Source organism: Zootoca vivipara, chromosome 6 (genome assembly GCF_963506605.1).
Source record: "Zootoca vivipara chromosome 6, rZooViv1.1, whole genome shotgun sequence".
NCBI lineage: Eukaryota > Metazoa > Chordata > Lepidosauria > Squamata > Lacertidae > Zootoca > Zootoca vivipara.
In genome coordinates, this window is record NC_083281.1 from 55,672,480 (window position 1) to 55,691,821 (window position 19,342).

At 41.4% G+C, this 19,342-nt stretch overlaps 1 protein-coding gene across 1 annotated transcript in view; it reads right to left on the reverse strand.

Moving 5' to 3' along the window:
• The window catches only part of CMTM4 (CKLF like MARVEL transmembrane domain containing 4), a 36,678-nt gene extending 23,114 nt beyond the window's left edge, over window positions 1-13,564 (reverse strand). Inside the window, exon 1 of the mRNA XM_035119433.2 lies at window positions 12,879-13,564. Within this exon, the coding sequence (XP_034975324.1) occupies window positions 12,879-13,064 (186 nt within the window). The 5' untranslated portion in view covers window positions 13,065-13,564. The remainder of the gene's footprint in view (window positions 1-12,878) is intronic.
• Between the last annotated feature and the right edge of the window lie 5,778 nt (window positions 13,565-19,342).

Consider the following 19,342-nt stretch of genomic DNA (forward strand, 5'->3'; position numbering starts at 1 on the left):
TAGGTTTTTTTCCAGTAAACATGAAAAGGAACAGACTGGAAATGAATTGTAGCTGCACAAGATCTTCTTGGCAAATTGTCTATACTAATTATGACTGTCAGCATTTAAGAAAAATGAAGAGAATGCATTGCAATGTTTTCAACCTCAACAGAAGACTTCATAAGGAAGAAAATTGCTACCACTACATTTTCTCTATTAAATATATTTGCTGTGTTTTATTTTTTGATAAATCAAGCAACATAAGCACTAAAAATGTTTCCCTCAAGATTTTTTATAAAAAGAAAATAGCTTTCCTGTTTATCTGAAGAGGCCCACAAAAAGACTTATTGTGTGGTTCAATCACATAATTACTTATGATTTCACAAAAACCACTGAATAGTGAACATTTTTCCTGCTTAAGAATACCCACAATATTTTTGTAAGAATATTACACTACCAGGATTTATAACTTAAACTAGTGGTACAGCATAAATAGTCATAGACAGCATAGAAATAAGTAAATTGCTTTTACACCTCCTCAAAATACACCCAAAGACATTTTTAAAAACCTCACACATTCAAATTTAGATTTATTGCTTTCATTTAACTTGGCTAATTCAATAGTCTAAATCTAAGTAGGCCTCATTCCTTATAAGCGGATGCATTTCCCACATCTAACACAGCTGGCATAAATACAAATATTTCAGTAATATGGCTTCAGTGCATCCCTGCCTCTCCAAGAGGAAACTATCTTTCATCACAGCAAAAATATGATTAATTTTCCACCAGGCATCACTAGGGCTGGATTTGCACATGTCCGTAAGTGGACTTTTTTATTCTACCCATGGAGTCTTCTGACATGTACACAGGAATGCAAGAAAATGAGTCAATCCAATTAGTTCCTGTAATACATGAACAGATTCCACACCCCTGACAAAAAGCTCCTACATGTGTTACGGAGAATTCCTTCTTACAACAAAAACATGGCACAGTCCCACTTACTTTCAGTGGAAGCCTCACAACTGTTTTGTGATGCAATTCCAACATGTGAAATTGTACCAGCTAAAGAAAAAAATGCTAAACATATTTAGTGAGGCAAGCAAAACAAAGCCCAAGCCCACTGCCCATGTTCCAAAGGGCTGCCTGCCATATCAAACACTGTCATGCATGGCTGCTGTTTGATAGTGGGGAGGGGGCAGGACTAAATTAGTTACATGGGCATTGCTGTTATTTTATTCTGACAAGTATGCTTCTTCACTCTTGTGACTTTTAAATTAAGATTTCTTAATGGTTCAGTCATAAGTTGTCATACTTGATCTACCATCCTTTGAAAAAAGTATACAACTAGTGCAAATATTAACCAACTGTTGCTTAGCAGCTGCTTTGCCAGTTTGGCTATCTGGCTTGTGATGAATTCTGATGTTGCCCTGTGATAAGTCGGCATCCTCTTGGTGAAAATTTTCCTTTCAACTACAGCAACATTAGCAACCATTTAAAAGTATTGTTGTCATGTTGCTGATGAAGAAAATAAATATATAATTATGTAAGAATATCACCTCTTAGAAAATTATATTTAAAATAGGATTACATTTGTAAAGTGCTATTATAAAAATTTTATTACTTTTATATGCATTTATTGTTTCTAATTAACAGTACACAGTGGAATCAGAGGCATAAGTATGCAGAGAAATACTGTTCAAATGTTCTTGGACATTATAATAGTCCATGTCACCAGTGCCATTGCCCAATCTCATGATGATGATTCTATTATTTGCATTTGAAACATAAACGTGTTATTCATTATAAAGTTTGTCCAAAGCATAAGGCATGCTGATGAATGCAGTTACCTACATGTAAAGTCTAAGTATGAATTTTTATTTTCAACACAACCCCTCCCCTACACTTTGTACAGCAACCTCTGAAACAAATTTCACTGAGGATAAAGTGAGGTAACTCATAACTCCTTGTAAGCCATTCTTTGTTGGATCTGTGGTAGGCTCTGCATTAGCAGTGAACGTATATTTTGCTGTGGCTCTATAAGCTTATGAATGCGAGCACAAGATATCTCCTTTCCCCCCCTTTTGATACAACAGGTTTTATTCTAAAGTCCCCCCCCCCTTAACGAATGATATTTTTAGTAGAGAAGGCTTTCAGTGTTCCAGTTTGTATGAACAGCAATGGAGGCAACTAAGCTGAAACATTAAAAGGACTTCATACTTTTTCTTAGCTTTAAAACCCACTGACGTAATGATGAACAAAAACCTATTGCTGCATGCATAAGCTTTGGATTCATGTGTTTTCTCCTCCAGTATGGTTTTGAGATCAGAACCTTTCAATTTCAATTAACTGCACTTCAGCATTATGCCCAGGACTGAACAAACTGTAATTATACCCAACTGTGGTTTGTCTGAAGCTGACATGTTTTAACTAACTATAGTTAAAACTAACCACATTTTGTCTAGATTTGGACGTAAAGCTTAACTAATTATTCTAAAATGGAAAAGAGACCTTTCAAACTATTCCTCCCGGTCACTGGAGGGGGAGTACATGAGTCCAAAGTTCACTGTGGCTAGTGCCTTTAATGATAAGCCATAGTTTATTGTTACATCAGGTTGAAGCCATAGACCAAAGAAGAAACTCAGCTATGTCCTTAGATTAAGAACTCTAACTTTATACAGGAGTCTTATTTTAAGATTTTTTTTAAAGTAAATAACAAGTATTCAAATTACATTGCCAGAGAAGGAAAAGTATTTTAATGAGAAAATAATCAGGAACATAGTGTGACCTGAAAGGACCCCATTATGCAAGAATTTTAACAGCTCAGATAAAAGTATTCACAATCCTAAGAATCCAGAGCTGTAATTTGATGGCCCCCTCAGATGCCAGGCCTTAAAAGGCAAAATGGTCTAGACATACCAGAAAAACAGAATCTTACAACAAAAACCAAAAACATAAAAAATACTGGCCACAATACTAAGAGCACTCTCAGTTATACCAAAAATACTGAATAGTTTCAAGCTTGCCCTGCCATTTCCTGTGCTAGCCCCAAACTCTGTTAAAAGCACTATTTGAAATAAATTGATAATAATAATTTGGCCAAAAGGTAAAACAGAAATTATCAGACTTACTAGAGGTTTTGCTTTCTCCTGTTAAACCTTGTGGAAAGGCACAAATATCAAGTGGATATCATGTTTCAGTTACAATTTTTGTATCGAATACAAAGTAATTATAGGTATAGATGTGGATCAGGGCCAGGAAGTCCCTAAAACAATGAGGAGCCATTTCTAAAACGCAATACTGTCTTTGCATATTTAATGACTGCACCAGCACTTTGAATGAAATACAATGCACGAAACTGCAACAATCAATTTCTGCACTCATCAAATACTGAACTTAAGTAAATACCGGAATTACTGTTTTAAATAAATTTAATTTGAAAGAATAGCTGATCAAGATACATGCTCCAGGAACATTTGTTTACAAATAAGTGCACTAGAAACGGTAAGTCTAAAAATAAAACAAAAATGTTTTTTGGACACAGTGTGTTATCTCTTAAGAGATAAACACCTGCAAACACACACAAAAACAACAACTGGTGGTCCAGAGTCCAAATGATTCAGCCTCAAGATGAACTGAGATACACCTCTGAGGTCCTTTTGAGTTTCGATTATTCGGGAGACAAAATGTTTGAGAACTAGGTTGTTAGAAAACCAAGGTACGACTGTAGTTGCACCCAGTAGTTTTGGAATGCACTCCCAGCAGATGTCAAAGAGTTAACTACTGTATGTAACTTTTTGTAGACATATGAAGGCAGCCCTGTTTTGGGAAGCTTTTATGCTTCCCCCTCCTGTATTTTTGTTGGAAGCCACCTAGAATGGCTGGGGCAACCCAATCAGATGGGTGTGGTATAAGTAAATCACCATCAGTTATGGGGCTTTACTTTCAGTTACTGGTAAATGTGCCTGATAAGACTGTCAACATTGTAGCCTGATCCTTTGCATTCTTCTTTGGGAGTAAGTTTCCATGGGTTCAACCATGAATGGGGCTTAACGCTTAAGTAAGTATACACAGGATTCCAATTTTAATATTTCAATGCAATATTTTAGAATGAAAAGAAGTTTGATTTAGTTGCTTTTTAAAACAAATTGTAAAATGGCAAGAGTTTTCAGACTAAAGGAAACACTTCTTGCTTTTGAACTACAACTACGGGATATGTTACTTCAACATAGCAGAATCTGAGGAGTTTCTTCAAACTTAATCATCCAAAAATGGGGGAACAAAAAACAGCTTCCGCCTATATTAGATTATGTGGGTGACGAATCTTTTCCTGTTCATTTTGATTTTAGAAAAATTGACATTAGCAGGGGTCAGGTATACAGGGAAGTGAATTAAAGTGGCAGAAAGTGCACAAAATAAGAGAAAAATTAACAACTACCGGTAAAAGTGCTCAAAAGTTTGACCAACAATACATGAAATATTGGTTCACTTGTACGGGGAGTGGGGGATAGTATACCAACACCTCAATGAGCAATATATGGTGAGACACAAGCACTATTCAATAAAATATCAAAAGTGAATGCAGTGGATCCCAAGTGTGAAGACCGCTGCTATTGTATCTTTTAATTTCAAACTGAAGGAAGTCTTGTAGAAAGTTGTCTGCCTGGTTGACCATGGCAAGTAAAACACAATTAGAGGTGACAAGGCAAGGAATTTTTTTCAAGGTTGAATTAAATTTGTAGAGCTTATCTGCACAGCTAATCATTTTACTAGGAGTGACTGTTTTTCCATGTTTGACAACTGAGCTCCAGCAAATACGCTATCAAGCTAAGGCTAAGATCTAGCTTAAAATATTCTCCACCAGAAAGCCACAGAAAGATAGCATTCCTGATTCTGCAACTGTATCCAAGTCTGTTTCAGAAGGGGGGGGGAGAATCAGTTTGAGGGTCATATTCCTTTCTGTGTGATCTTTTGGGGGGGCTACCTACCACTTCTAGATGGGACCAGAAGGTAAATTAGGCGGAGCAATGAATATAAATAGTAGAATAGAATAGTATAGTACAGTATAGTATAGTATAGTATAGTATAGTAGAATAGTTTCTACACACACACCCTCTACCCTCCCTACCTGCAAGCATGAGTTGTTCAAGTTCAAGGACACATTCCAGAAATGCAAAATCTCTCAAGAAAGCATGAAGAGGGCCAAGTGAAGGGTGTGGCCTAGGGCCGGGGAGGGCGGGGTACAAATTTATTATTAGGGAAAATTCCAAAAGCCAGATAGAGATGCTTGGAAGACAACATTCACCCAGCAGGGCCCAATGTTCCCTCACCCCAGTCTATAACAACAACAAAAATGTGAAAAGTGTTTAGTTCATACCCTTCACTCAGATCTCTTCTGTGAAGCCCAAATCCTTAGCATTATATCCTATATCTTTCAGGACCTTTGCTGCTTTTATTATAGCAAAATATTATTTCATTTTTGTAGCATATACCCTTAACCCCATGTTGTAGTTAACGGAGATCAAAAGGACAACACTTTTTCTTCCTGAAGGTTCTCAAAGTAATTAATTCTAGTAAGTTGTAAACATGTCCAAGAGGCACTACAGGATAATATGCTAGAATTTGAAGATTCAGGTACTTAATTGCATAGTTACCAATCTACAAAAGCACCAAGTCTCAAAAGCCAGAGCAACAAATAGCCACATAAAGCTCAGGTCAACAGCTGACTGCACAATCTCATTCAAGTACAGGGCGAAAAACAATTAAACAGGCTACAAAAATCCCTAAGTATGACAAAAGTATGGCTAAGTATTGAGGGATAGCAAAATAATAGAAGGAACTGCACTTGGGCTACATGAAAGAAGTTAAATAAAGTAGACTTTGTTTAGATTATCTGAACAGATGCTTAAACTTTTTTCTCTTTCATATTATATTCCATTTGTTTTGGTGTTACCTTACACTAACTTTTTATCTTAATAGAATGAATAGGAATCATGGAAATAGAATGAATAGCAACCAAGTGAAGAAGCTGCTGTTTGTGGAAATTGAGTGAAATAGTGGAAGTTAAGTGTCTGGGATGAAGATGCAACATTGGGACTCCAAAGAGGTTGCTGGGATGAGGAAAGCAGCCTAAGATCTTGTGGATTTCAGCCATAAGAAGATATCTCCTTAAGAACTTTAGATGCAGGCATTCCTAAGCAGGAAGAGGAAACTGTAGCCCTCCAGATATTGTCAGATTCCAATTCCTATACCCCCCCCCCCAGTCCTCCCAGCCATCATAGTTAATGGTAATTTGTGATGGGAACTGTCCTCTAGTAGTATCTGATGGATCATAGGCTCATCAGTCTTTTCCTAAAACACAAACTCAGAATGCAGAGAAAGTGTATTGAAGCTACTTCTATTCTTTCTTGACTCTCACCCATTCCTTTCCCAAATGTCTCACTCATTAGAGCAGGCATCCCCAAACTTCGACCCTCCAGATGTTTTGGACTACAATTCCCATCTTCCCCAACCACTGGTCCTGTTAGCTAGGGATCATGGGAGTTGTAGGCCAAAACATCTGGAGGGCCGCAGTTTGGGGATGCCTGCATTAGAGCATGACAAATACTCATTTGACTCAATTGCACAGATCTGAGCTCAAACAAAGAACTCAACCTGAAGTGGTCCTGTGCCGGCAACATCTAAACATCCTCTTTAACCCTTTGCTTACTGCAATATTGAGCCATAAATAAATAAATAAATCCAAAGACCACAGTCATAATTGTACACTACGTCCCTTTACCTGGTTTGAAGGAGCAAGAGTTTCCTTTAAGAAACAGAGTCTAGGCTTGTGAAATGCAAACTTTAAAATCAAATCAATAAGAGGCTGAGAGGACTCCACCTATTTGAGGTTTAAAGATTGTCATTAACTTTGCACAACAAAAATACCTTGCCAGCCAAAATGCCTGGCTGCATGGCCTACACACATAAAAAAGCAAGAAGTAGGGCAGAGAAAGAGAAAGCTTTGTGGCAAATTACTTCAACATGTTCAATATACCAGCAACAGTATTTTCTACCAGATAACCTGTAGCTAACAATTCAAAACAGGCACTCAGTGCTACAATCTATAGAACATGACATGCTTTAGGGAGGTAATGCACTACAGGAGATACAGTATTGATAAGTGCATTAAAATCCTGGACTGCTCAAATAATAGCTCTTGACTGTGGTTTGGACACACTCAGAACACTTCAGCAGCTTTTTCAAATGACTTTTGAAAAACTACCTTCTACCCTTGGCTGAAACAAAGCCACACAAATGTGTTTCAAATTATGTCCCAAAAGTACACCCTTCCTGTGTGTGTGTGTGTGTGTGTGTGTGTGTGTGTGTGTGTGTGTGTGTAATATTCCCTACAGTTTTGAAGCTTCCCACCATAATGTTTAATCCATCTGCCAATAACATGTCAGAAGGCCTCCAAAGCTGTAATAGTACTAGCTATATTGTATTTTTTTCCATGGGGTGAGGAGGCCTCTAGCAGATCTTTTCCAAAAAGATCACAAATTTCTAACAAAATGAAGGTATAAAACATACAAATTTCCACTTGTAATATCTTTAGCCACCCAAAACAACTCCAAATGTATCCTAGAGAACACAGAAAACACTGATGACCAAGGCATGCACAACCTGTTGAGAACCCCTGCAACTAGATATCTCCTAAACTTCCAGTATCAATCATTTCATGTGCCTGGTAATCTTAAATCAAATGGTGTAAGTGAAGCCCAGTTAACACCCTGAGTTTGCCCAGGATTATAAGATACTAGACTGCAATTTAGCAGAAGATGCAGTTTTAATTTTAACTAGAACAAGGCAGCTTGCATGTCAATTTTGACAACCAATAATTTGTTTCTGACACATTTGGAGATCACAGTAAGGGTCCCATTCTGCTCTAAAAATAATCTCGGATTCTTCAATCACAAACCTTGCATTTCACAGCTCCAAAAGCAAGCTACACAGTCACGCATTTCACACAATTTGCATGGCTTCACAATGTGGAAAGATGTGCACAATGTACATCTGTCTGTGTTGTGAAGGGATAAGAAAAACAGGAGTTGGATTCATGAAAAAATGTTGAACTCAAGGAAATGAGTCGTATGAACAGTCAGTGAGACATTGACGGAAAGCTATTACATGAAGAATGATTCTCAACTGAGCCCTGGAAACCCCTATCTGATGGAATGTTCACAAATATCATTTCTATTCTATGAAAAATAACATTATCTAACTGTCCCAGTTTGCACACAACATTAAGCCAAACCATGGCTAAGTATCATTGTGTGAGCATGCAGGAACTCAGAGAAAACTGCAGATACTTCACTCTTCACCTTGTCCCACAACTACTGCACTTCCCAGAGCTATCATTACATCCCAACACCAGCTTGCATGGTATTTTATCGCCTGTAGATAAATCATTAACGGTAAGTCAAAAACAAAAGTTGCTTTTTCTGGATCAAGACAAATCATGACCCTGGGTTCTGACAGAATTATTATTATTATTATTATTATTATTATTATTATTATTAATACCCTGCCCATATGGCTGGGTTTTCCCAGCCACTCTGGGCAGCTTACAACACATATAAAACATAGTAAAATATCAAACATTAAAAACTTCCTGATATAAGGCTGATAGGCCAACCATGAAGCTCTCAATAACAAAGCAGCAGCAGAAACAGGGGAGGAGCAAGGTGGCCATGATTTTTCTTGTGGGTATCTGTATGCTCATGTGTTTATGTTTGCTCTGCTCCCTGATATAAATAAATATTTGGTATGAAGAGGCACATTATGTAGAAAGGCAAGGTAAGGGTTACAGAATTAACCAAGTCCTGAATTGCCACTGAAACCTTTATGGTCTTTTATGGTATAAAAGGAAGCCACACAGCTACTCCTTCCATTTCACATGCCCTGAAATTTTCATTGATTAATGCTTCTGACTGCCAAGTTTTCATGTTTTGCTCCTTAAATATAAGAGCTGTAAACTTATTTTTTTAAATGGAAATACTCAAAATTATCCTCAGATAACTGCACTCCATTGTCACAGTAAACTCTGAATGACATCTCCATCAGTACCCATTTAAAAACATATATTTTTGTAGCATGCTGACATAATAGTTTCAGCAATCCCAATCTGTATTAATCTCACCTTTTGTTTGTGAACTCTCTGCTGCTGGTCTGAGTTTAAATAAGATGTTAAGACATTTGTTTCACTGCCTTTGAAAACAGTTCAAAATGTCAGCTCATGCCAAATTTGGCAGCCAGTTTATTAACTGGGACCATGCTGTCTGAGCACATAAACACCAATTCTAGCTCAACTACACTTGCTGCCAATTTGTTTCTGAGCCCAATTCAAAGTGCTGATTTGACCTATAAAGCCTTATAGAAATGTCTGAAGGGTGGCTTCCCTACTTATGGTACCTGGTACCAACCTGTCATCTAAGAGGTTTTTCCAAACATACACAGATCCTAAAACTATTTTAAATGAATGGAAATGTTAGCAGCACTTTTTTAAAAAAAACCAAAAAACACTAGTAAACCAGGGAACCAAGGAAAAGCAAAATTGGACCTTTAGCCATCCCATATCTAAACATGGAGTCTAAACAAGGAGTAAAATTATCTGAATCACACATGTATTTAAATACCACTCCAATGAAATTTATGCAGAATGCTTTTTTTCTTTCTTTTACAGTAAAGACAAATCCACACAACTAGAGTCTCCCATTATCAGACCCTACACTATTCTAGGAATACAGATACAAATAAATTATATGGGTGTGGCTAATGATATGGTTCCTTCAAACATGAACAGTGTCCTAAGTGACCTTCCTATTCAGGATACATTCCAGTGACCATCCAGAATGCTTTTATGTCTCTTGTTAAAGCTAAACACAGTTCAAGCCCCACAACTGGAATAAGAATTCTGAGTATTAAAATATGCAAATTTATAGGGCTGTTTATACATTATCTGCCCCTATAAACAGCCTAACTGCAGCATTTTGTACCAGCTGAAACTGTAGTCAAGATATTCCAGTCCAATATTAGCTGGAGTTTGTTTATGAGCCATAACTTGTAAAATCATCATGCTATGGTGTGCAGTGGGGAGAGGGAGTGCACAAACCCAAAGTTCCTGGATGATTATGCATGCAACACAAAACTATGGTTTACTGTCAGAACATTTTTTGTGCTCCTTTGATCTGTACTTCTGAGCTTAAAATGTCATTTAAAAAATAGCCTGTATTCCAGCAGCACATTGTTTAAACACACTGATAAGAACAGTGGCACCTAAGCAAAGCACACAAAGACAAGCAACACTAAGCCAGTCTAAATACCCTCTCTCTCACAAACATATCCTTTTGCCAATTACGGTACAACATTTACACCAAAGAGACACATGGAAGATAGAATATGGACACAATGTTAGGATATAAATTGGAGGTGCCACTAAAAGGTTACAATTAGCAAAACACAAAATGGCACCAAGCCAGGAAAGCCAGAAGCTAATGTTCACAAGAAAAAACAATACTATAGCAGACTCAATACACAAGATTTTAAATATTTTATATTACTATTTTTAAAAATCAAAGCAGTTCATAACATAAAAACATACACTAAAACAATTTTAAAAAATTAAAATATCAGAATTACTTTGTAAAACGTCAGTAGAATTCAGTGTTAATGATTAGGAAACACTCGAGGAAAGACCTTTTCCTCTTTCGATGACAAGCTTCTTTTGAACACCTTCATATGAATCACCTGACCAGTATCTGGCAATGGTATTTAAAGGCAGAATTTTAAGCAAATAAATGTTCTACAGGTATTTGCAAAATGTTTGTAGATGGAAGTCAAATTAAATTCCCCTCCTAGCAGCTGTAGCCATAAATGAAATTTTCCTGGTACTTCTAAATCCTCCAAATCAAAGGGCCACAGAAACATGAAGATAAAAGTATTTTAATGGTGCAGTTCTGTGCAACTTACACGAGTTTTCCTGACCTGGTACTTAATTCTGAGTAAGCATACATAAGACGTATTGTGGCACAAGCCTTTATAGATAAAAAGACTACTAAGTAGATCAGTGATGGGAAAACTCTGACCTTCCAGATATTGTTGAACTGAAACTCCCATCATTCAGAAGCACTGGCCATGCTGGGTTGTACTAAGAGGAATTGCAGTCCAACAACATGTGGAGGACCACAAGTTCCCTATCCCAGAAGTAGACTGGGTGCATGTCACAAAATGCACTAAAAAGACTAAGAAGACAGGAAACATTGGGTCAAGATGAGAAATCAGACTGTGCAAATATAGCCATCCATCCAACATACCATAGAAAAACAGGAAAGGGTCAGAAGATGGAACAGGTGACCTTCTAACATCTAACTGCTGTTTTTTTCATCCAGTCATAAAAGATGACCTTGAAAGATTGCATAAATCGTCACCTATCACCTAACTGCTTGCTCCCTTTCCCTCCCTAATTAAAATTCTTGCCCAACAGGATCAACTCTGGCAGAAATGGTGGCACCATTGCAGAAAAGATGGGGAAATAATATGTATCCTCCCCCAAAATAGAAAAAACTTAAGTGGTAGTCAGAAGAATGGAAAGGGAAAGGCCAACGTTACCTTACTGATGAAATACCTAGAGAGAATCAATACATAGTTGTGAAATTTGCCTTACGTTTGAATCAGACATCTTCAAAAAGGGATGACTGGGGCAATATAGAATGCTGCATTTATTTTAATTGTAACCCATCCTTCTTCTCAAAATGGGTCAGACAGGTTTACTTCTCTAAATCTAAGCTCTGCTAGCAGTTGACAAAAGAAGCCTTAAGGAGCACCTTAAAGACTAAGTGGTTTTATGTGACAGAAGCTTTTGGGAACTAGCATTTTATCTGATGCAAGAAGCATTATCCTCAGTTGCCAGAGAGACACCAGCTGTTGAAGAATGTAAGCAGTTTAGCTAAAATAAAATACATGAACTGCGCCTTATGCATTCCATGGCCTTTTGCTCCATTTCTTTTACAGGGTCTTCTATGCTCCCCCTCCCCCAGGTATGTGTGTATTTGCATCTCTCTGCCAACTGGATAACACGTCATGCATCTGAAAAAAAAGTATGTGCTAGTCTATGAAAGCTTCTGCCTCAATGAATCTGTTACATCTTTTAAAAAGTTATATCTATAATCTGCCTGTTCAAACAGAAATCCCACTGAGTTCAATCCTGCAAAACTGTACAGAAGATTGCAGACTTAAGGTATCCCAAGATTCTCTCCCTTTTTGTTGGCATCTGCCTAATACATTATTCATTTCAGCTATTTTTATCCCCCATCCTCCAGCAACAAATATGGCTAACAAGTTAGCTAAGAAACCCAAAGAGTGTCCACCACCTTAAAAAAAAAGATTTTTAACAACAACCTTAGGAGGTAGATCAAGCTGGCTGGCCCCAAGGTCACCCAGGGAGCTTCAGTCCTGATTTGGCACTCTAACCACCACCACCACCACTACTCCTATTACACTTGAGGCTAATCTTGTGGGATTTGGCTGGGGAGGTAACAGCACATCTGGAACCTCCAAGCCCATCCTCTAAATATGGGAATCTGCGAGAGTCTCTTTGAGAGAATCTTTTGGGTTGACAAAACAAGCCTTCTCCACTGGAGTGGGGGCGAGGTGGGAATAGCAATCACCATGCTATTTGGCCATGGCTCAAAAAAGAAGGGCGACCCACACAGGAGGGCGATATTAAACCCAAACACTCACTCGTGTGTGTGTGCGCGCGCGAACACACACCGTTAACCACCGTGACGATCATAATTAGAAACAGCGATAAGGAAAGGCGACCCTCCCCCCCTGCAAACGCCCCCCCCTCGCCGCTCGGTACCCACCACCTGGGCGATCTTGAGCCTTCCGAAGGTGCCCCTCAGGTAATCGGGGTCGCAGCGGAGGCCGCGCAGCCCGTGGCCGTGACTGACGGGCTCGGTGGTGGGCTGGTAGGGGCTGCTGGCGCCCGAGATCATGGAGGTGCTCGACGCTTCCCCATCGAAGCCCTCCAGGTCCTCGGCGCGCCTCATGTCGCGGTTGCTGCTGCCTCCGCCGCCGCCCTCCTTCTCCTCCTCCGCCTGGGGTGGGGTCGGGGCCGCCTGGGAACTTCGGCTGGCAGAGGAGAAGAGGAAGGGGAAGGTCTCCTCCTCGCTTCAGGCGGCGGGCGGGGAGGGCGAGGAAAACAACAACAACAGCGGCAACGGCGGTGGCGGCGGCGGCAACGCCGAGGAAGCGGGAGGCATGTTGGGTCGCCGCCGCCGAGGCTGCCGAAGCGAAGCGGAGCGCCCTGCCTTGCCTTGCCCTGCCCTGCCCGCTTCGATCCCGTCCGCCGCGGGCGTCTTCCCTTCCCTGAGGCCGGCCTTCCGCCTCAGGAGCCCCACAGCGGGCGGCGTCGCCTGGGTCTTCGCTTCCCGCCTCTCTCACGAGGTGAAGCTGCAGCTGCGGCCACCAGAGACGACGCCGCCGTTCCCGCTGCCTGCCTGCCTGCCTGCCTGCCTCTCTCCCTCTGGGACTTGCCGCTGCTCCTCGTCGGCGGAAAGGGAGGGAAGAGGAAGAGGGAAAGCCCGCCCTGAAGCGGAGTCAAGAAGGGGCTCGGCCGAGGAGGTGGCAGCCGCCGAGGGTTCTGCCCCCTCAGGGAAGGTCCTGAGCTGGACTCAGGCCCGGATCCTGTGGGGAAGGCAAGGGCTGCGCAGAGGAAGGCCGCCGCCGCCGCCTCGCCATTTCCTCACTCCCTGCCAACCGCGAACGCGAAGTTTATAGAGAGGGAGAGAGAGGAATAGGTAATGAGTGTGTGTGCGCGCGCACACACACACATATATGCACAAATACATATACAGTACACAGATTTTTATATACAGTACTCGCTCTCCCCACATACAGTATTCAACTGTTAAAGATTATTGGGGGGCGGGGTTCACCTGTTGAATTCTTACCGTAGGTGCCAGATGGAGCAGAACAATGACGCATCAGTCAGCTGCGTCCTGCAAAGTTTTCAAAAGCCACAAATACTCATAAAGGTATTTGAACACTTAACATTGAAAATGCTGATACATTGCTACACCCCACCCCAGTCTCCATTAACAGTGCAAGATTCCAGTGGTCCAGGCACTAAACCCCAAGGTTTATATTTCCTTTTAAAATAAGGCGCAGCAGAGATGTCTTTAGGATAGGTGGCTTATATACAACCTGGAGAGACATGCAGTGTTAACACTCCAAGAGGTTCTTGCTTCTCCCATGGCCAGTTTTGGATGCCACCAGAAATCTACCGTGGCCCTCTGCTCAGCTTACTGCATTTTACAGGCTGCCACTTTACTCTCCAGCTTGCCTCCAAGCCAGGTGCAACCTTAAACCACAACGCTCCCTCCAACTCTGGCCTTTGTCCTGCTAACTAACCCAGAGCTGACCCCATTGATGACTGGCAGAGAGACTTTGCCTTTTTAATGGCTCATCGCCTTGCATTTTGTTCTCTGTGATGGCTCTTCTCCCAAGTGATTTCCTCAGCACAGAAAAACTGGTTTGGCCTAGATTTTGATCCTGCTAAATTCAGTGTTTGGCAGCCTCTCTTAATACGCCAAGCATTGATTAAACTCCAACAGCCACTAGAACCAGAAAATTATGGGAGAATCTGGCCCCCAGGAATTTAGGGGAGTCAAAGCACCCACCCATTAACTCATAACAATATGAGTCAGTTCTTCCTGGTTTTTCGTTGTCTTTATCGAAAGGGAAACATGCTTTCCTTTGCAGCCTTTGAAGATGTCCATTCATGTGTTTTAAGGCCTTTCTATGCTCAGTAAGCTCTCACAGCTGCTGATTAGAATGCACATCTTATTGGAGGAACAAGTACTAGCCTAATTGGTTGATTTTCCATCTCACATCTGTAGTGAAAACTTCTGCCACGGTAGGTTTTCAGTTTCCATGTCAAAAGGGAACCTTGCATGAATCAGAGATACAACACGAGCAGTTTTAAAGTATTAACACCCCAGATCTAAGCTCGTTTACTCAGAAGTAAGTCCCACTACATTAAATAGAATTTACTCTTAGCTGCATGGGATTGAAGGTTCAATATTTCCTACCTATCCAAGAATATATAACCTGTATTCTGGGATCTGCTCATTTGCAGCAAATAGCAGAATAGCCTTAAAGTGACCGTTCTGCTCTTAAATATGATCTTAAATGCAGGAATGCGGCTTGAGTGAGTAAAGTGTATCCCAGCCATTTTATAGAACTGTGACACAAAAACAGTGTTTTGGATTATTAAGGCTGCATCTTTTTATGTTACAGTATTTTATATTATGGTAAATTGCTTCAGTAGCTTCTGGCTGTGAAGCAGTTTATAAATCTACATCTTAACCAAAAGGCCAAGAAGGAATAAATCTGCAAAATTAATTCAAATAAGTTGGGATTTTTTTGAACACAAGAAGGAATTTAAAACATTACAGTTTAAATGGACATAAAATAAAACCTTGCATTAGATACCTGAAACTGTGGGGGGTCACTTACAGTAATGAATCTTAAGGCAGAGAAATTCTGGAACAAATTTCTGAAACATGCCTTTGTTATCCTTCCTTATAATTACAGGAATTTAATGTGACCTGTGTGAGAGAGAAAGACAGATATAGAGATATTGTTGTTGTTTAGTCGTTTAGTCGTGTCCGACTCTTCGTGACCCCATGGACCAGAGCACGCCAGGCACTCCTGTCTTCCACTGCCTCCCACACTTTGGTCAGACTCATATTGGTAGCTTCGAGAACACTGTCCAGCCATCTCGTCCTCTGTTGTCCCCTTCTCCTTGTGCCCTCCATCTTTCCCAACATCAGGGTCTTTTCCAGGGAGTCTTCTCTTCTCATGAGGTAGCCAAAGTATTGGAGCCTCAGCTTCAGGATTTGTCCTTCCAGTGAGCACTCAGGGCTGATTTCCTTAAGAATGCATAGGTTTGATCTTCTTGCAGTCCACGGGACTCTCAAGAGTCTCCTCTAGCACCATAATTCAAAAGCATCAATTCTTTGGCGATCAGCCTTTTTTTATGGTCCAGCTCTCACTTCCATACATCACTACTGGGAAAACCATAGCTTTAACATAGAGATATCCTATATAATAATGTCCATGTTGTCCCTGCGTCCAGATGTCCCGTGTGTCCCTGAGGTACTGCGCATGTGCCCCAGGGATACAGGGATTGGACAGCAGAGACTGCCCGCGCGCACTCTCCCCCCCCCTCTGCCTCCTCCAACCGCCGCTCCCGCCGGACACCGCCTCACTGCAGGGCACGTCAGGGAAGCGAGGGTGGAGGCCGGCGAAGGCCTCCTCACAACCCTCCCTGGCCCGTGAGAGGAGCGGCGGTTGGAGGAGGCAGGGGGGGGGAGAGTGCACGCGTCCTTCCTGTCGGCGGCTGGGGGAGAGGAAGGAAGGAGAAAGCGCTCCTCCGTTCCTGTCCCCCTGCCACCGACAGCAAGGACGGGTCCCAGGGTTCGGAGAAGCGCTGCACAAGCGCTTCTCCGAACCCTGGGATGTCTGCTTCCTGTCGGCGGCTGCGGGAAAGGAACGGAGGAGGAGAAAGCAGCGCTTTCTCCTCCTCCGTTCCTGTCCCCCTGCCGCCGACAGCAAGGACAGATCCCAGGGTTCAGAGAAGCGCTGTGCAAGCGCTTCTCCGAACTCTGGGAGGTCTCCTTGCTGTCGGCGGCTGCGGGAGAGGAACGGAGGAGGAGAAAGCAGCGCTTTCTCCTCCTCCGTTCCTGTCCCCTTGCCGCCGACAGCAAGGACAGGTCCCGGGTTCGGAGAAGCGCTGCGCAAGCGCTTCTCCGAACCCTGGGATGTCTGCTTCCTGTCGGCGGCTGCGGGAGAGGAACGGAGGAGGAGAAAGCAGCGCTTTCTCCTCCTCCGTTCCTGTCCCCCTGCCGCCGACAGCAAGGACAGGTCCCAGGGTTCAGAGAAGCGCTGTGCAAGCGCTTCTCCGAACTCTGGGAGGTCTCCTTGCTGTCGGCGGCTGCAGGAGAGGAACGGAGGAGGAGAAAGCAGCGCTTTCTCCTCCTCTGTTCCTGTCCCCCTGCCACCGACAGCAAGGACAGGTCCCAGGGTTCGGAGAAGCGCTGCGCAAGCGCTTCTCCGAACCCCAGGATTCTAGCGCCCGTTATTAAACGGGCTGAAAACCACTAGTAGAGATATGAAACATTAAAAAAAAAACACTTGTAAAATTGACACTGGCAGTAAAAGCAAGGAAACTCACAAAAAAAACCCAGAACTGTCACAGCATTAGATTATACATTAAAGTCTGGACAAATAAAAAGGTCCATGTTTACCCCATAAAGCTCGTAAAGCGGTTTTTAAAAAGAGATGATGATAATAATAATAATTAATAATAATAATAATAATAATAATAATTTATTTGTACCCCGCCCATCCGGCTGGGTCTCCCCAGCCACTCTGGGCGGCTTCCAGCAAAGATTAAAATACAATAAAATGTCACAAATTAAAAACTTCCCGAAACAGGGCTGCCTTCATATGTTTTCTAAATGTCAGGTAGTTGTTTATCTCTTTGGCCTCTTGATGGGAGGGCATTCCACAGGGCGGGCACCACTACCGAGAAGGCCCTCTGCCTGGTTCCCTGTAGCTTTGCTTCTCACAGTGAGGGCACCGCCAGAAGGCCCTCGGCGCTGGACCTGTGTCTGGGCAGAACGATGGGGGTGGAGACGCTCCTTCAGGTATAGTGGGCTGAGGCTGTTTAGGGCTTTAAAGGTCAGCACCAACACTTTGAATTGTGCTCGGAAACTTACTGGGAGCCAATGTAGGTCTTTCAGGATTGGTGTTATATGGTCTCTAGACAAATTCATGGAGGTAAATGCTATCAATGGCTGCTAACTATGATGGCTATGCTCTGCCTCCACTGTCAGAGAATTATGCTTCTGAAAATTACAGGAGAATGCACTTGTGCTCTTGTCTTGCTTGCAGGCTTCCTACAAGTTGGCCACTATGAAAACAGGATGAACTAGATGGGCCATTGACCTGATCCAGCAAGGTTTTATGTTCTTACTTAAGTTATGTAAATCTGCTTCAAGTTCCTTATATCCAATATCCAATCAGTTGATATACAAAGTTCAGTGTAATTTGACTTGAGACAGCTTTTCCTTTTTCACTGCATTTTTTTTATCAAGCATAAAGACTACTTGAGCTGCTGGGAAAATAGCTTATTTATTTCCTGGGGGGAAATTTTTGAAGGCAACATATTTTTGGCAAGCTATAATCTCTAGTTCCCTCAGTTGGAAACAATTGAGCATATAGGACACTCTCATCATTGAAAAAAATGCACATTTAATAATAATTTTTAAAACCCTTATTCTGAGTATATACCCTTTTATCACATCTGATCATGAATGAATCCAAATAAATATTGCCTAGTTCAAAATCTGGGTGTAAAAATCCATAGTTGCCGGTAATAGGTTTATAAATATTGGGAAAAGGTTTGTTTTTTAAAAAAATATGTTCTAAAGCCTGGATGCCAACAGAGATGAAAGCAAAACAGTCGCACCAGTGATGCAAAGCTGAGATGGGTGCTGCTGTCATTTAGGAACGATCAAAGGCTGCCTGATCTAAAGAACTTTCACTTTTCTTCTGGACACATTGGATATTTATGAAGGCTTTTTGTATTAAGTTGCAGAGGACATTTGTAATTTCTACTGCCCTGGTGTTTAAAACTTCACAAGCAATAAACTCCAAAACACCAGTTTCTTCATTTCCTGTAACTCTTGGTGGTTTAGCTCAGGACACCAGCAAGCAAAAGGCTAGGAGAAAGACTAGTTTGCCAGCACATCATGATCTGCTTTGTATTCTGAAGGTCTGGTGGTCAATTCCTCCAACATCTGGAGGGCCAGAGCTCTTCTATGCAATCAGTCTATAGTCCAATGAAGTATAGTGGAAATAGGATAAAGGTACAGGTGTAGCAAAACAAAAATTTATGAAATCTGTTTTGGAGCAAATTATATGAAGAACCACCTTCCCCTAGATGAATTTGCTCACACACTGTGCTCCAAATCAGATTTCTTCCTCCATGTCCCCTTGCTATCAGAAGTTTAGTTGAATGGGACATGACACATGACCTTTATAGGCACCCAATTTGTGACATTTCATTTCCCAGCAAGCCCCAATTGACTCCTTCCTTAATAGTTTGCCAATGAATTGTAAATGATATTTTATTTGGCCAAGCCTTCATTTGGACTTTTAAGTATTCTCCGAAGTAAGTATATTTTAGCATGCTGTATACATGTTTTATTTCATTTATTGTATTTTGTTTTGAAATCGTATGTCACCTTGGAAACTT